Here is a 14359-nt window from a genome sequence, read left to right on the forward strand (position 1 = left end):
TATGGCTAGAAACCAAATATGAGTGAGTACATCCCATGTTCCTCTTTTTGGGTCTGGCTTACCTCACTCAGGATAGTGTTTTCTATTTCCATCCATTTACCTGCAAACTTCAAGAAGTCATTGTTTTTTACTGCTGAGTAGTACTCTAATATGTATATATTCCATACTTTCTTCATCCATTCTTCAACTGAAGGGCATCTAGGTTGTTTCCAGGTTCTGGCTATTACAAACAATGCTGCTATGAACATAGTAGAGCATATACTTTTGTATATTCCCAAGAGTGGTATTGCTGGGTCCAGGGGTAGGTTGATCCCGAATTTCCTGAAAAACCTCCACACTGCTTTCCAGAGTGGTTGCACAAGTTTGTATTCCCACCAGCAATGGATGAGTGTACCCCTTTCTCCCACTGTGGTTTTCTTTATTGTCAAGCAGGAGTGCTAAGATCTTCTCTCCATCTGTGAGAACTTGACTGCATCAGGGTGCGGTGACAGCTGTCATTTAGGCAGGCGTCCTGCTGTAATATTTGTTCTGTCACGGCCTTCTCGTTCCCTGTGTTCACACTCAGTGGAAAGACCTTGCAGACAACTGTCACACTGGAGTCTGCATCACAGATCCGGGAGCTGACAGAATGAGAGGGGAAAACTGATAGAACATATTTGTGCTTCAGGGACATTCTGTCTGTGCCCTGTGGGTGACTGTCCTTGCAACAATAAGTTAAGCTATGGTGTTTGTTTAGTCAGGTTTAGCTTCCTTTTCAGGACATTCTGTTTACTAACCTCTTCTGGTCCTGTGCCTCCAGTCAAATTGATCAAAGTTCTGCAGTTCTGGTTGCCTGCACAACTATCCCCATGGTCATATAGATTGGTCAGGGGCTGTCTGTGTAGTGAGTCTGTATGTGCTTGTGCACATATACAGTACAATTCTAAGGATATCTCTGCATTGAATTAGGCTGTTTTATGCTCTCCCCCAGACTCTTGGCACCCACTGTTTCTGAATGTAGAAAGATATCAGTTTCCCACTGAGTATTTAGAACTACAGAACAGGCACAAGTGTTCACAGTAAAGTCAAGGAGTTTTCTTCACAGTCCTCTTTCATTGCCTAATGATGTTTCTGAGCATTGATGGTGAAGAGGGGAGCAAGACAAAAGCACTTTCTGCTGAGTGAGTCTCATTATACAGCAAATGAATGACGAACACAAACAATGTGGCAGCAAGGGCTGTGGAGAAACTGAAACATCACGAAAGAATGACAAATGATAGAGGCAGGTACATTTGTACATGCCAATGCAAATATAAATCCTGAATCCTGCCGAACTGAAGCCTAACCTAGAGAAAGGTGATTAACAGCCATGTGGTTATGGGGAGAAAACAAAAAGACATAGAAGCAGTCACGAAGTACAAATTGATAAGATGAAAAGATACCATGGGGCTGGAATCCAGACACCAGAGGCTCCAGAAATGCAATAAGTATTCAAAGATATAATGTATGGAACATGTGCACTGTGTACCCAATGAATGCTCCCTGACTGAAATGGGAATCCTTGTGGCGCCTCTCAGAATGACTTGACATGGTATGACTTCAGTGTCACTAGGATAACTCTGGCTGCTTGTTCATCCATGTTATTGCAAAAATAATCACAGGACATATAGCAATATTGATGACATAATCAAAGCTGTGATTGAGGAGCTCTTGTAGAGGATAAAGGAGGAGGAATGAACAATTGTAGGTGGATTAGGAAATAGAGCCCGAGTCTGTGAACTAATGTGGTATGGGTAAGACAGAAAGAGGAGGCTCCAGGGTGACAATGAGGACTTACTGTCCTTAACTGACTGTGTGGTCCATTGTGATGTCATGGGAGGTCTTGTAGGCAGGTTTGTGGAAAATAAAGGGTAGAAATACGAGATCTGAACTAGTTAAATACCCAACAATTATACTGAGTTCCTTAGACCTGGCAGCAAGTGTATTTACCTGCTGAACCTTCTTAATGGACTTGAGATTCATTTTTTTTAATTCAAGGTCTCAAGTAGCCCAGGTCAGCTTCTAATTCCCTACCAAAGATGACCCTCTTACTCTGCTCCCTGAGTTCCAGAATTCCAGGGATCCCAGATCTGCAAGCACCTGAGTTTGATGAGGTGCTGGGGATTGAACCCAAGGCCTTATTCATGCTAGCAAAGCTCTCTATCAATCGACCTACACCTCCAGTGCATGGTTAGATTGCTTTCATAAGATGAAAGGTTTAAAAGAAAATAGTGAATCTAAATGATGACTTGAGGACACGGAAACATTGTATTTGATAAATTAATTTTAACATAGAGTTTAAGGGTAAAGAAGTTATATATCATTGCAAGTTCATACTCTTCATGCAGATGAGTTCCATGTTATGAAAAAGGTAGAAGAAAAGTAAAGAATCTACTTTTCTAATTACTTGTCTAATTCTTAGACAAAATCAAAATTATTTCACAAAAACACAATAGCTGAAATTACTGAAATCTTTTGAAAATAACAGACAAAAACAGTTTTGTGTGATATTAAAGAGATTTGGCATTGCAGAAATCTGCTGTCAATTATCATTCACTATTATTTTTCAGTGTGCAGAACTAGATGTGTGTTAGATTTCCATTCAGTTGGAAGCACACAATGTGGAGAGTGTGCACAGATGGAGAAGCCATTGTGGATTTCATATAGAATACTCCAGTCAGGACAGATGCAACATAGTTGCTAATGTTTTTATACTTGCTGATGCTGGCAAAAAGACACATGCAGATCTTATATTATCTTTCCTTATTATGCTTAAGTATTATTTTTGTATAATGAAGGGTTTAATTGAGAGTTAGTATAAATTTGGTCTAGTTTCCTTTCTAATTATTGTATAAACACTGTGACAAAAAGAATTTCTAAAAGAAAAGGTTTTCTTTTGGGCTTCCATTCACTGCTCACAGTCTACCACTGGGGGAAATCTGGGCAGAAACTCGGCAGAAGTAGAGACAGGATCCATAGGAGATGACGAGGCATTTCATTTGTGTTTTAGTAAATAAAGCATGCCTGAAGATAATATAACAGCCTCAATGGTCAGCATTACAGACTAAGCAGTGGTAATACACACCTTAAATTCCAGTAACCACACTAGTTGCCATAAAAACCATTCCTTTAATCCCAGCCCTAGAGAGGATTATAAAATGGGAGGAAACAGTCTCAGACATAATCTCATTCTGTGGTTCCTGGAAGCAGGATCACTATTTCAGACTGAGGTAGAGGTAAGGGCCAGTGGCTGGCTGCTTTGTTTTTCTAATCTTCAGATTAAAATGCAATTTCTCTCCTGAGCTTTTATTAATTGTGCTTCAAGGAGAATGCTGTTTGTTGTCTTGCTCCCCATACATTGATAATACTGTTCTAAATTACCCAAGACTACCAGTCCAGGGGCTGTACCATCAACAGTGGGCTGGAAGCTCCCACATCAATACTCAAGAAAATACCACATGAAGACGCTCCCAGGCCAATCTGATTGAGGCAATTCCTCAAACGAGATTTTCTCCTCCAAAAGGAGTACAGCATATACCTTGCTGACTGAAAATCATCATGGGAACTGGTCAACATCAGAACATAACTGGGGCTACAGCATAGAGAACTCAATGCTAAGCATAAAGGCGTCTTAAATCTTGCAATTTACTCTCCCATCTTTCTTTCAGGAACATTTTTTCAAAAATCAGTGGTTGGTTTTTCCCTGATACATCTAAGAATGAAGACCCTGAAGATTTGGAGTCCAGATTTACAGCATATTTTAAAAATATTAACACAGGAAATAAAATCATTTCTCGGGAAACGATCAATTCAATTGAGTTACATCTGAGAGAAGGAAACATTCAGAAGGCAAACTCTGTAATCAGTGCTGCTTTAAAAAATATTAACAATGCCCCCATAAATATTGCTGTGACTGGAGAGTCTGGAGCAGGGAAGTCCAGTTTCATCAATGCCCTGATGGGACTTGGACCTGAAGACGAAGGTGCAGCTGAAGTTGGGGTGGTAGCGACAACTATTAGTAGAATTCCATATAAACACCCCAAAATTCAAACTTTGACTTTATGGGACCTGCCTGGCATTGGAATTATGAACTTTCCACCAAAAGTTTATCTGGAGAAAGTGAACTTCCAAGACTATGATTTTTTCATCATTCTTAGCGCCACACGTTTTACAAAACTTGATCTAGACCTTGCAAAAGCAGTCAGATTTATGAAAAAGAAATTCTACTTTGTGAGAACCAAGGTGGACTCTGATTTATACAATGAGAAGAAATGCAAACCACACACATTTGACAGAGAAAAGACCTTGGAGCAGATCAGAAGCTACTGTGTGAATACCTTCAGACAGTATAAAATGGATGCAACACGGATTTTCTTGATTTCTAACCACGACTTATCTGACTATGATTTTCCAGTTCTGATGGACACCCTGATAGAGGAGTTTCCTAATCAAAAGCACCATAATTTTATGCTCTCCTTGCCTAGTATTACAGAGGCAGTCATTGACAGAAAGCACAAGTCTATGGAGCAACAAATCTGGTTGGAAGCCTGCAAGGCTGGATTCTGCGCTACTCCTCCAACAGTGGGCATCCTCAGGGATGATGTGGAGGAGTTGAAGGTGAAGTTAAACTGCTACCGAGTCGACTTTGGAGTGGATGATGCATCCCTGGAAGCCACGGCTAAAGATTCTCAAGTGCCTGTTGAACAACTGAAAAAACTCATTAAATCCCCATATTTGTTGGAAACTGAGAAAGAAACGACATTAAGAGAAATGTTATTGAAATATTTGGAGAATTTGGAAAAATTTGCCTCAGCTACTGGTGGGTTCCTTGGTACAGGTCTTTTCTTTAGGAAAACCTATTACTTGCAATTTCTGTTCCTTCATACAGTGGCTGAAGATGCCAAAGTTATCCTGAGAGAGATAAATTTAAGAAAGTAGTTTAAACTCACCTCACCACAGCTACACACCGTGACAAAAGCAAATGGTCACTATCAGGAGTCATTAAGTGAATTCCTCCTTCTGACATATTTTCTTTACCCTGGTAAATCCACAATCACCATGGAGAAATCTAAAGACTCATGCTCTTAAGATCTGACAACCTCAATTTCACTTCGCCTCTACCTTCTTCTCTGTCTTTCAACTCCACCTGTCGTGGAATATTATTTTAACTGGGAAAAGATGTGTTACATTTCTTTATGCTGCAGACTATTACTTTAACTTTGTAAAAAAAAAAAGCTGGTACAAAGTGGGACCAGTATTTTCATGTAGGGCCTAAGAAAACTGAGAAAAAAAAAGTAAAAAATAATGAAGCCCTATGCCAAGTAAAAACAATCAAAGTTAGGACCAGCATTCAAAGCTCTCTCTGTAATGAATTGAGAGCCCAAAAGAAAGAAAGCCTAGTATATCCACCTATAAATTTGAATCACATGCACACACATGCACACATTTATGAATGGACACATGCAACACCCAAAATACACAAGCACAAACAAAAGATATGAATAAGTGCAATGTAGCTAATTCCTCCTAATCAACTAATCAAAATATTCTAATGGAAACTCAGAAATTTGGAGGCACTTGCCATGCATGTATGAGGACCAGAACCCATATAAATGTTCATTCAGTGAGTATGGCAGTTGCCTTGTACTTCCACACTCAGAAGGCAGAAACAGTGCAATCATGGAGCAGGTTGGCTTGCTGGACTGTGTAGATCTACAAGCTTGGGATTCATTTGAGAGAACCTGCTTAGGTGACAAAAGTAGAAAGTAACTGAGGAGAAGACCCAACGTTAGCCTGAAATGTCCCCACACAGGTAACCATGCACACCCCACACAGGGACACATCTTAAATGTAAAATAAAATAAGATTCAGGAAGTAAATAAAATCACAAATCTTAGAAAGTATGGAAACATAAAAGTTTCATGAAGCTCCTCAAGGTTAAGAAGTAATCCATACATTGTCCAAAGCTTCTAAATAAATTCTGTGCTTGGTCTGTACCTCAGTGGTTGACAAGGAGGAGTTAAGTCCTTGGTTCCATTCCCAGTACCACACAAATACATTCTGTATACCATTTGTCTTCTGATTATTTCACCATGGAAGAAAAGGCTGAAGAATATGTTACTATTTTCACAGCTTGATTCTCCTCTCTCTGCTCTGAGAGTTCAGGCATCAAGGGGCTCCTGATTGGTTTAAACCAAATTGTGATGTCAGTGAGAGTTTCTCCTTAAAGATCACAAATTAACGTCATCCCCCAAATGCCTTCAGTGACCATAGTAGATGATGACTGTGGGACCTATCACTGTTTCTAGCACAACTTTGACCTATCATTATAGGGAATTTCTTTTAACATTGGGAAAATAAATCACAAGTCTCTGGCTATTAGAATTGATGACAACAAAATAATCTTGAGTCTAGTATAATAAAAGGTAAACATTAATGCTTACATATTAATAATTAAAATGTGTATAGACTTTCTTGCTTGCTTGTTAAAAAAATAAGTAATCTGTACATTGTCTTAGTTTGTATCTCTGTTGACGGGATTAAACACTAACTATCATGAAAGAAAGCTCTGTGAGGTGATTTCTGAGTGTTTATGATAAAACTCCAGGACAAAGACAAAACCCACCTGGCTAAAGCCTCATAAAAATTTAATATTTACACACAAGTGTCTTGTAACTTCGGTTCCTTCGTAACATGAATTTATTCCTCGAATGTGCTGTCGTGTCCCTCTTGAGGTGGATTAAACAGGAGTGGGTTTTATTGTAGATTACCCGTCATCTTACCACTAGTATTCAGGATGATGTTTCCAAACAGAAGTTGTCCTCCTGACTCTGTATGGTCTAAATCCAGGTGACCTTGCCTTTGTGATTGATCATAACTTGAACTCAAGTGAGCTTTGCTCACATGATCTTGTTTGATTCATAAAAATGCACTCAAAGTATAAATTGTCTGATTACCTGAATAAAGTTGATTATTGCATGAGACTTTAGACCACCTCATTTTTAGGCCCCACTCTCCCATGTTCATGCCACCAAATACAAAGGATACACTGACTAGATCAGCCTGAGGGAGGAAAGTATTTAATTGGCTGGCAGGTTGCAGCCCATCATCAAAAGAAGCCAAGGAACTGAAGTAGAGACTATGAGGGAACACTGCTTACTGACTTGCTCTCAATGGGTTGTTCCCCCACTTTCTCACACATCCCAGGACCACATTCCTAGGGACGGTACTTACCACAGTGGGCTGGCTCCTCCTACATTATTTATCAATCATGAAAATGCCCTAAAGATATTCCCACAAGTCAATGTGACTAAAGAAATTCCTCAATTGTGATTCCCTCTTGCAAGTGAGGGAATGGGGTTCATGCCTCTAATCCCAGCACTCTGGTGGTTTTCTCATACCAGGTGTGATTATTCATGGTGAAGTCTTCCTGGCCAAAGCCACCATTATATCAGAGTGTGGAGCAAGGATTTCCATGGATTACCTCCATCTCTTGTGATTGAAAGTTTGGCTGGGTTTATTAAACTGGACTGGCATCTATGCTTTCTTAGAGTCTGAAGAACATCTACGCAGGTCCTTCTGACTTCTAGGGTCTCCATTGAGCAGTCTAGTGTTATTGTAATACATCGGCTTTTATATGTTATTTGGTTATTTTTCCTTGCAGCATTTAATATTTTTTTCTTTATTCTGTACATGCAGCATTTTGATTATTATCCACCAATAATATTTTTTCTCAAGTCCACTTGGTGTTCTATATTGTTTCTTGATAGGCATTTCCTTGTTTAGGTTAGGAAAATTTCTATGGTTTTGCTGAAAATATTTTCTGTGCCATTGACTTTGGTTTCTTCTCATTCCTTTATTCTTACCATGGTTAGATATTTTCATAGGGTCCCAGATATCCTTAAAATTTTGTGTCAATATTTTTTCTTTTTTATATTAAGTATTGTGTTTTATTAAGTTTTCCATTTATTTTATCACCTCTTCAATGCTTGAGATTCTTTCTTCCCTCTCTTTTATTCTTTTGGTGAGGCTTGCCTCTGAGGTTTCTGCTCAAGTTCCTAATTTTTTCATCTCCAGATTTCCCTCAGTTTATGTTTCTGTTTCAAAAGGTCGTTGATTGGTTATGTGGATTTACACAAGGGTCTCTGGTGCTATTCTATTGATCAATGTGTCTTGTATTGTTTTGTTTATAGAGTCATGCCATTTTTGCTACTATAACTACTATTTAAGACTGGGCACAATATACTCTCTCTTCTGTCTTACCAAGAGTCACCCCGAAGTTGCTTTGCTTTGTTTATTAAACCTGGGCTTATTAATTCAGCCTGATCTGAATTATGGCATTAGTGAGTTACCCAGTAATGGGGTATATGTTTTATTCTATTAGAAGGAAAGAAAAGGGATACAGACAGGAAAGGAAGAAGCCAGACCATTTGTGTTTGCAGATGACACAAATCTACATCCTAAAGACACCACTATGAAACTCTTAGAACTGACAGATACTTTCATCAAAGTGGAAGGATACAAGGTTAATATAGAATATAAGAAAAACAAACAAATTGAAAGAGAAATTGAGGAAAAGATCCCATTCACAATAACTAAATGAAAATAAAGCAAGAAAAAGAAATTCCTTGGAGTAAATATAACCAATGACACAAAAGACCTTATAATGAACTTTAAAACATCAACAAAAGACATTGAAGAGATGCTGACAGATGGAAAGATTTCCCATGTTCATTGTTTATAAGAAACAATGTTATCAAATGACTGTTTTATTGGAAGCAATCTACAGAGTCGATGTAATCCTGATAAAAATTCTAATGCCTTTCTTCATAGAAATAGAAAAAAAATCATAAAAATCATATGCAAGTACGAGAGATCCTTGAAAGCCAAAGAAATCCTGAGCAAAAAGCATACTGCTGGAGGTTTTACCATACCTCTCTTCAAGTTACACTACAGAGCCATAGTAATAAAGACAGCATGGTTCTGATACAAAATCAGATTCATACAGCTGCGCTATAGAGCTGAGGACCCAGCTACAAGGTCATATACAACTACAACCATCTGATTGTCAACAAGGACACAAAAGAAAAAATCCATTAGAGAAATGACTGTCTTCAACAAACAGTGCTCAGAAACTGGATGACTACATTTAGGACAAGAAAATTAGAGTCTTGTCTCTCACCCTGCTCCAAATCTACCTCCAGGGAATCAAGACCTCAACATAAAACATGACACTGAATCTTTTATAGGGAGAAGGAGGGAGTACACTGGAAGGTAAAAGCATAGGCAAGGACTTCCTGGATCAAACTCTGAGGGCTTGTAATCAACATATAGTTAGTCATGAAATTAAAAAGCTTCTTCATAAAAAAGACAACTGTCAGTCAAATGAAGAGTCACCACATATAATGGAAGAAAATAGAGAACTAAAGATGCAGAGCAGATTATTTCTATTGTTTAAGTATGAGGTGGATCAGTTATTAGAAGGTTCTCAGCTCTCCTAGGGCTTGGGAATGTAATATTTGTTTCGCTGTAAAATGGAGTCTGAAGTAAAAATGGCAGTACTTAGGACAATGCCTTTTCCTGTTCCCAATAGGACTTTGCATTTCCTCTCTCTCTCTCTCTCTCTCTCTCTCTCTCTCTCTCTGCTGTCATTCATGAGTGCATGTGTGGAGGCCAATAGTAAATGTCAGATTTTGTCCTTTATTGCTCTCCATTTTACTGTTTTGAGACAGGGCCTCTGACTGTAGGCAGAGATTTCTCCCTGGTTGCCTACTCCCAAATAACCAGTAGCCGGTTCCCAAATAACTGACACAGAGGCTTAATATTCATTATAAATGCTCAGGCTTATTACTACCTAACTCTTACATTTAAATTAACTCATATTTTTTTTATCTATGCTTTGCTATGTGACTCATGGGTTGTTACTTCATTTTCTACATGTCCTGCTTTCTGCCTCTGAATCTGCCCTCCTTCATGCCAGCATTCTCTGTCTCCCCCCCAACCTTATCCTGTCAGTCAGTTTGCTCATTAAATCAATCATAGCAACATATATCCAGACAGTGTACAGATGGATTATTCCCTAGTTTCTCATGAATCTTGAGCTTATTGTTTCAACTAGATTGGGTAGCCAACAAGCCTAGCAGCATTGGGGTTACAGATATATGCCACCTTACTTGGCTTTATGTAGGTTCTGGGGACTTGAATTTGGATCCTTATGCTTGCACACCAAGCACTTTACCCACTGAACCATCTCTCTAGCTTTATAACATTTTTTTTAGAGGAAAAGAGATAAGATGAAGTTAAATACTACTAAACTGAAGCAGAAAGAGAAAGGGTGAACATGAGAGTAAAAACAAATGGTTGCACAATAAAGACAAAAAATACAAACAAAATCAGATAAACATTTGAGGAGTGGTGCTAGAGAGATGGCTCTGGGTTTAAGAGCAAGTGCTGCTCTTTCAGAGGAGCAGGGTTTTCTTCCCAGCACCTACATCAGGTAATTCACACCACCTGCCAAGCCAGCTGCAGGAGTTCTCATGCCTTTGGCCTATGCAACCCTCCAAATAGCATATATCACACAGATAAACACACATGCACACAATTAATAAAATAATTAATAAAATAAAATAGATCTTAAAATAACAAACGAGGAGACAGAAAATTAAAATAAAACCAAGGAAATATACCATCAAATGTATAGGCATAAAAATTAAGGGACGAAAGGGAAAACATTTGCTGTTCTTCTTCAGTTGCTCCTCCATCTTATTTTTTGAGACAGGGTCTCTCCCTGAACTTGGAGCTCACTGACTCAGCTAGATGGGCTCACAAGCAAGCTCCAGGAATGTTCTTCTTCGCATGCTCCCAGGACTGGGTTCATATATGTGGTCTCAACCTCTGAAGTACTATGTGGATGCTGGAGATTCCAATACATGTCCTCTTGTTTGAACAGCAAGCACATACCTACCAGTGTTTTCTAACTCTTTTGTGAATGCAGTTCTATCTGGTCTAATAAGGTGGGCACTAAATACTGGCTATCATGCCCAAGTTCTCCCTGTAATGTCTGTCCTATGTGGTTTTCTTGACATTCATGGGACCCTATCATGTGGTGACCACGGGTTCCTAATGGTTCCTGTGGGACTGTCCACCAATGAATGACTACCTTGTGTTGCCTTGGATTATGTAACCTCTACCGCAAGGAGAACAGGCAGTTCTATTACTCTGTGCACTCGCCGTGTCCTCAGGTTCATTCAGTTATCCTCACATCCCACAGCCTCATGAACTAGGGGTGGGAGTTTCTGTTATTGTTTGTTTAAAAATTCCAATTACAGCAATTCAGTCTGTTATGCTCCTTGATTCTCTCAGTGTCCTGTCATAGGTTATTCTTTAGGTCCCCAGCTGCTTGTTGACTCATGGAAATTCCCTTTCTCTGTATTAAAAGGTGGGGCCTCAGGGTTCTCTTTTATCATTTTTACCCTGTTTTCTTCTTCCTTGTCCTTCAGTTCTTTCCATGGGTTTCAAGTTTTAGGATCCCACAAAGACCTTTTTAGTACAGGTCTAATGTTTTTTGTGCTCCCTGCATTCTGCCAACTAGCAAGACAATATCTCCATTTCATCTTCCTTTTATCTTTTGACCCCATCAGGTCAGTGCTGGTGTGAAAGACAGCATCTGCATGTCCAAGGCTGATACTGAGACTCTTTCTCTGTTATCTTCGACCTTGTTCATTGAAGCCATTGCTTACAACTGAACCCAGAGCTTGCCTATAAAGCTAGATTAGTCAGCTACTTTATCCAGTTTGCACTGCAAATTCCTGGTCTCTGTTTGAGAGTGCTGGAGTTACCTACATCCACTCAGCTAACACATGGGTTATAGGAATCTGACCTGCAGGGTTCATGCCTGTACCCTAAGCCCTTCATCCACCAAAATAAGTCCCCAGTACCTTCTTCTTGAGAATGAGACAATTTCAAATGAGACACAGCTATGCAACAGCTCAGCACATTTCTCTGTCTCTCTCTGTCTCTCTGTGTCTCTCTCTCTCATATATGTGTGTGTGCATGTGAGATGATGATGATGTGTGTGAAGGTGCTTAGACTCCTGTTTGCTGTATAGAGTACAGAGATTGACACTGCCTGTCTTCCTTGATCATCCACAAACTTGTTTTTTTTTTTTGACAGAGTTTCTCACTGAGTTTTGAGTTGAGTTCAGTTTCCAGACTAGGTGGCCTATGATTTCTTGAGATCCTACTGCCTCTACCTCCCAATGCTGGCATTAGAGGTACATGCCACCCTATCTTTCTTCATGGGTGCTGTTGGGTCTGAGTTGAAGTCTTCATGCTTGTGCAGAAAACAGTTATCTTTGATCCATTAATTCATTTCTTCAAGCATCAACTACTCATGTCTTAATTATTGCTATTAATCACCAGCACCTTCAGAGAATCTACAAATTCTTAAAATATGACACAGTTTAATCTTATTTCGTTCTTCTTTCTTTGTCCTTTTGATCTGCATTATTCCTGGAAGGTATCATAATACTTTCTAATTTTAAAAATTTTATTTAGTCATGTTTTTATATTTTTTGTCTCTCTGTGTGTATGTATAGGAGTGTACATTTGTCATGGTTTGTGGGTAGAGACCAGAAAATACCTTGTGGGAGCTTATTCTCAGCTTCTATCATGTGAATTCTGGGAACCCAATTCAAGTCTTCAGACTTGGCACACAACATTCTTACACACCATGTGCTGATATTTTGTTTGTGCTCTAACAAATAAAGCTTACCTGAAGATCAGAGGGAGAGTCTTGCCACTAGTTAACCATAGAGGTCTAGAGGTCTGGAGGCCTGTACACACAGGCAGTGATATGGCTGGGCAGAGAGAGGAGGTGATAAAGCAAGGTGGAGACAGGAGTTTCCTCCCTCTTTTGGTTAACAGCTGTAGAAGGTCTCTAGCAGCTGGCTGCTTTGTTCTCTGATCTTTCAGCATTTGCCCTTTATCTGACTCTGGGTTTTTATTTATTAAGACCAATTAGAATTCCCACTACATCTAGTGCTCCAACTTTAGGGCACGAATTCATGAAAAAGCCGCTTGCTTGCCTGTGGTTTGTGTTCACACTCATAGACTGGAGCTATTCATGGTTGGAGTCACAGCCCTGACAGTCAGGTTCTTCTCTCCTTTTCCCTAAGCCTCTGAGCAGGTCTGGGATATTTCTTTTGCGGCCTACATGCAGCAAACGCCTCAGAAGCTTGGGCTCCAAACACTGCCAGAGTTAGCCCCTCACCAGCAGCTGGTTCTCCCTTTAGGCAGCTCATGTTTCTTCCTGCATGATCCCTGGTGTGCATTTTTTAGACAGTGGGTTCCCTCTCCTGGTAGGTGTGAGCAATCCCTCCTGGGATTGCTGCCTTTAAATCCACTCAGGCTTCTCTCTCCTCAGCAGCAGTCAGCTTTGCACTCCATCGTAGTGTACGTCATCATTGGCGGCGGATTTGCTGAGACAATTGGGAATTTTTAAAGGTGGGGGAATTTTTTTTTTAAATGAGAATGAGCACTTGAGAGGCAGAGGCAGGCAGATCTCTGGTGAGTTTGAGGCCAGTCTGGTCTATAATTTGATTTGCAGGACATCCAGGGCTATTACACAGAGAAACCCTTTCTCAAAAAACCTAAGGAAAAAAAGAAACACTTTGACAATGGTGGTTAGGTCTCTGTATAATAATACACTGGATGGTTTAAAATGGAACAATTAAATGAAAGAATAACTGATTTAGATGGAATTTATGTACTGTCAACTATAAACTTTTTCAGTTTTATTGCTTTTTCTCTTATTACTAAAGAAGTTGGTTAATCTGAGTGCCAAGATATAAGTTTTAGAAAGTCTTTTTAAAACAGTTCTTAGAAACATTGAGAACCAGATAGAGATATTTAAAGGGGAACCAGTCTCAGCATTGCACTTTAAGCTTAGAGAGGAACAGCCTAAGGTTTTCAAACTTTAATTTATCCAGCAACTTTACAGGATCAACTGCTAAATGATAGATTTCCCCAAGGCCGTGCAAGAGCTGAAAGGACTCCTGCGAAAATGTTAGATTTAAGGAGATTCAAGGAAGTGATAGTCTCATATGGCATGCATTGACCTTTTGTGGAGCAGATGTTAAATTCATGGTTTAAGCCAGGCGGGAAATCCATGAGCATGAGGGACAACAAACCTCACACACACTGCAGAGATATTCCATTATCTGAAACTTCTATTTACAAATCATTTTTAGGGAAAGGAATAATAGACAAGAAAATCAACTTTATATACTTTACCCAAAACAACATCCAGATCTTTTCCTTCAGAATCACCTCAACTCGAAGGA

The 14359-nt window shown here is 39.4% G+C and overlaps 2 protein-coding genes across 2 annotated transcripts in view; both read left to right on the plus strand.

The window, feature by feature from the left end:
• Positions 1–14359, plus strand: part of LOC126511011 (interferon-inducible GTPase 1-like) — a 100290-nt gene that overhangs the window by 56736 nt on the left and 29195 nt on the right. The window lies entirely within an intron of this gene.
• Positions 1186–6993, plus strand: LOC126511039 (interferon-inducible GTPase 1-like). The gene is made up of 2 exons (XM_050157880.1): positions 1186–1265; positions 3687–6993. Exons 1-2 carry the CDS (start codon positions 1186–1188, stop codon positions 4954–4956), a joined length of 1350 nt encoding a protein of 449 aa, XP_050013837.1. The 3' UTR covers positions 4957–6993.

This window comes from Alexandromys fortis, unplaced genomic scaffold (genome assembly GCF_014885135.2).
Source record: "Alexandromys fortis isolate MF-2015 unplaced genomic scaffold, M_Fortis_MF-2015_v1.1 scaffold_94, whole genome shotgun sequence".
Taxonomy (NCBI): Eukaryota; Metazoa; Chordata; class Mammalia; order Rodentia; family Cricetidae; genus Alexandromys; species Alexandromys fortis.

Bases quoted from the DNA above. Each gene is read 5' to 3' on its own strand.
- LOC126511039 (XM_050157880.1), top strand. From the start codon at position 1,186: ATGACGAACACAAACAATGTGGCAGCAAGGGCTGTGGAGAAACTGAAA. The intron at 1,266-3,686 runs GTACATTTGTAC...TCTTTCTTTCAG, and splicing joins ATGACAAATGATAGAGGCAG to GAACATTTTTTCAAAAATCA.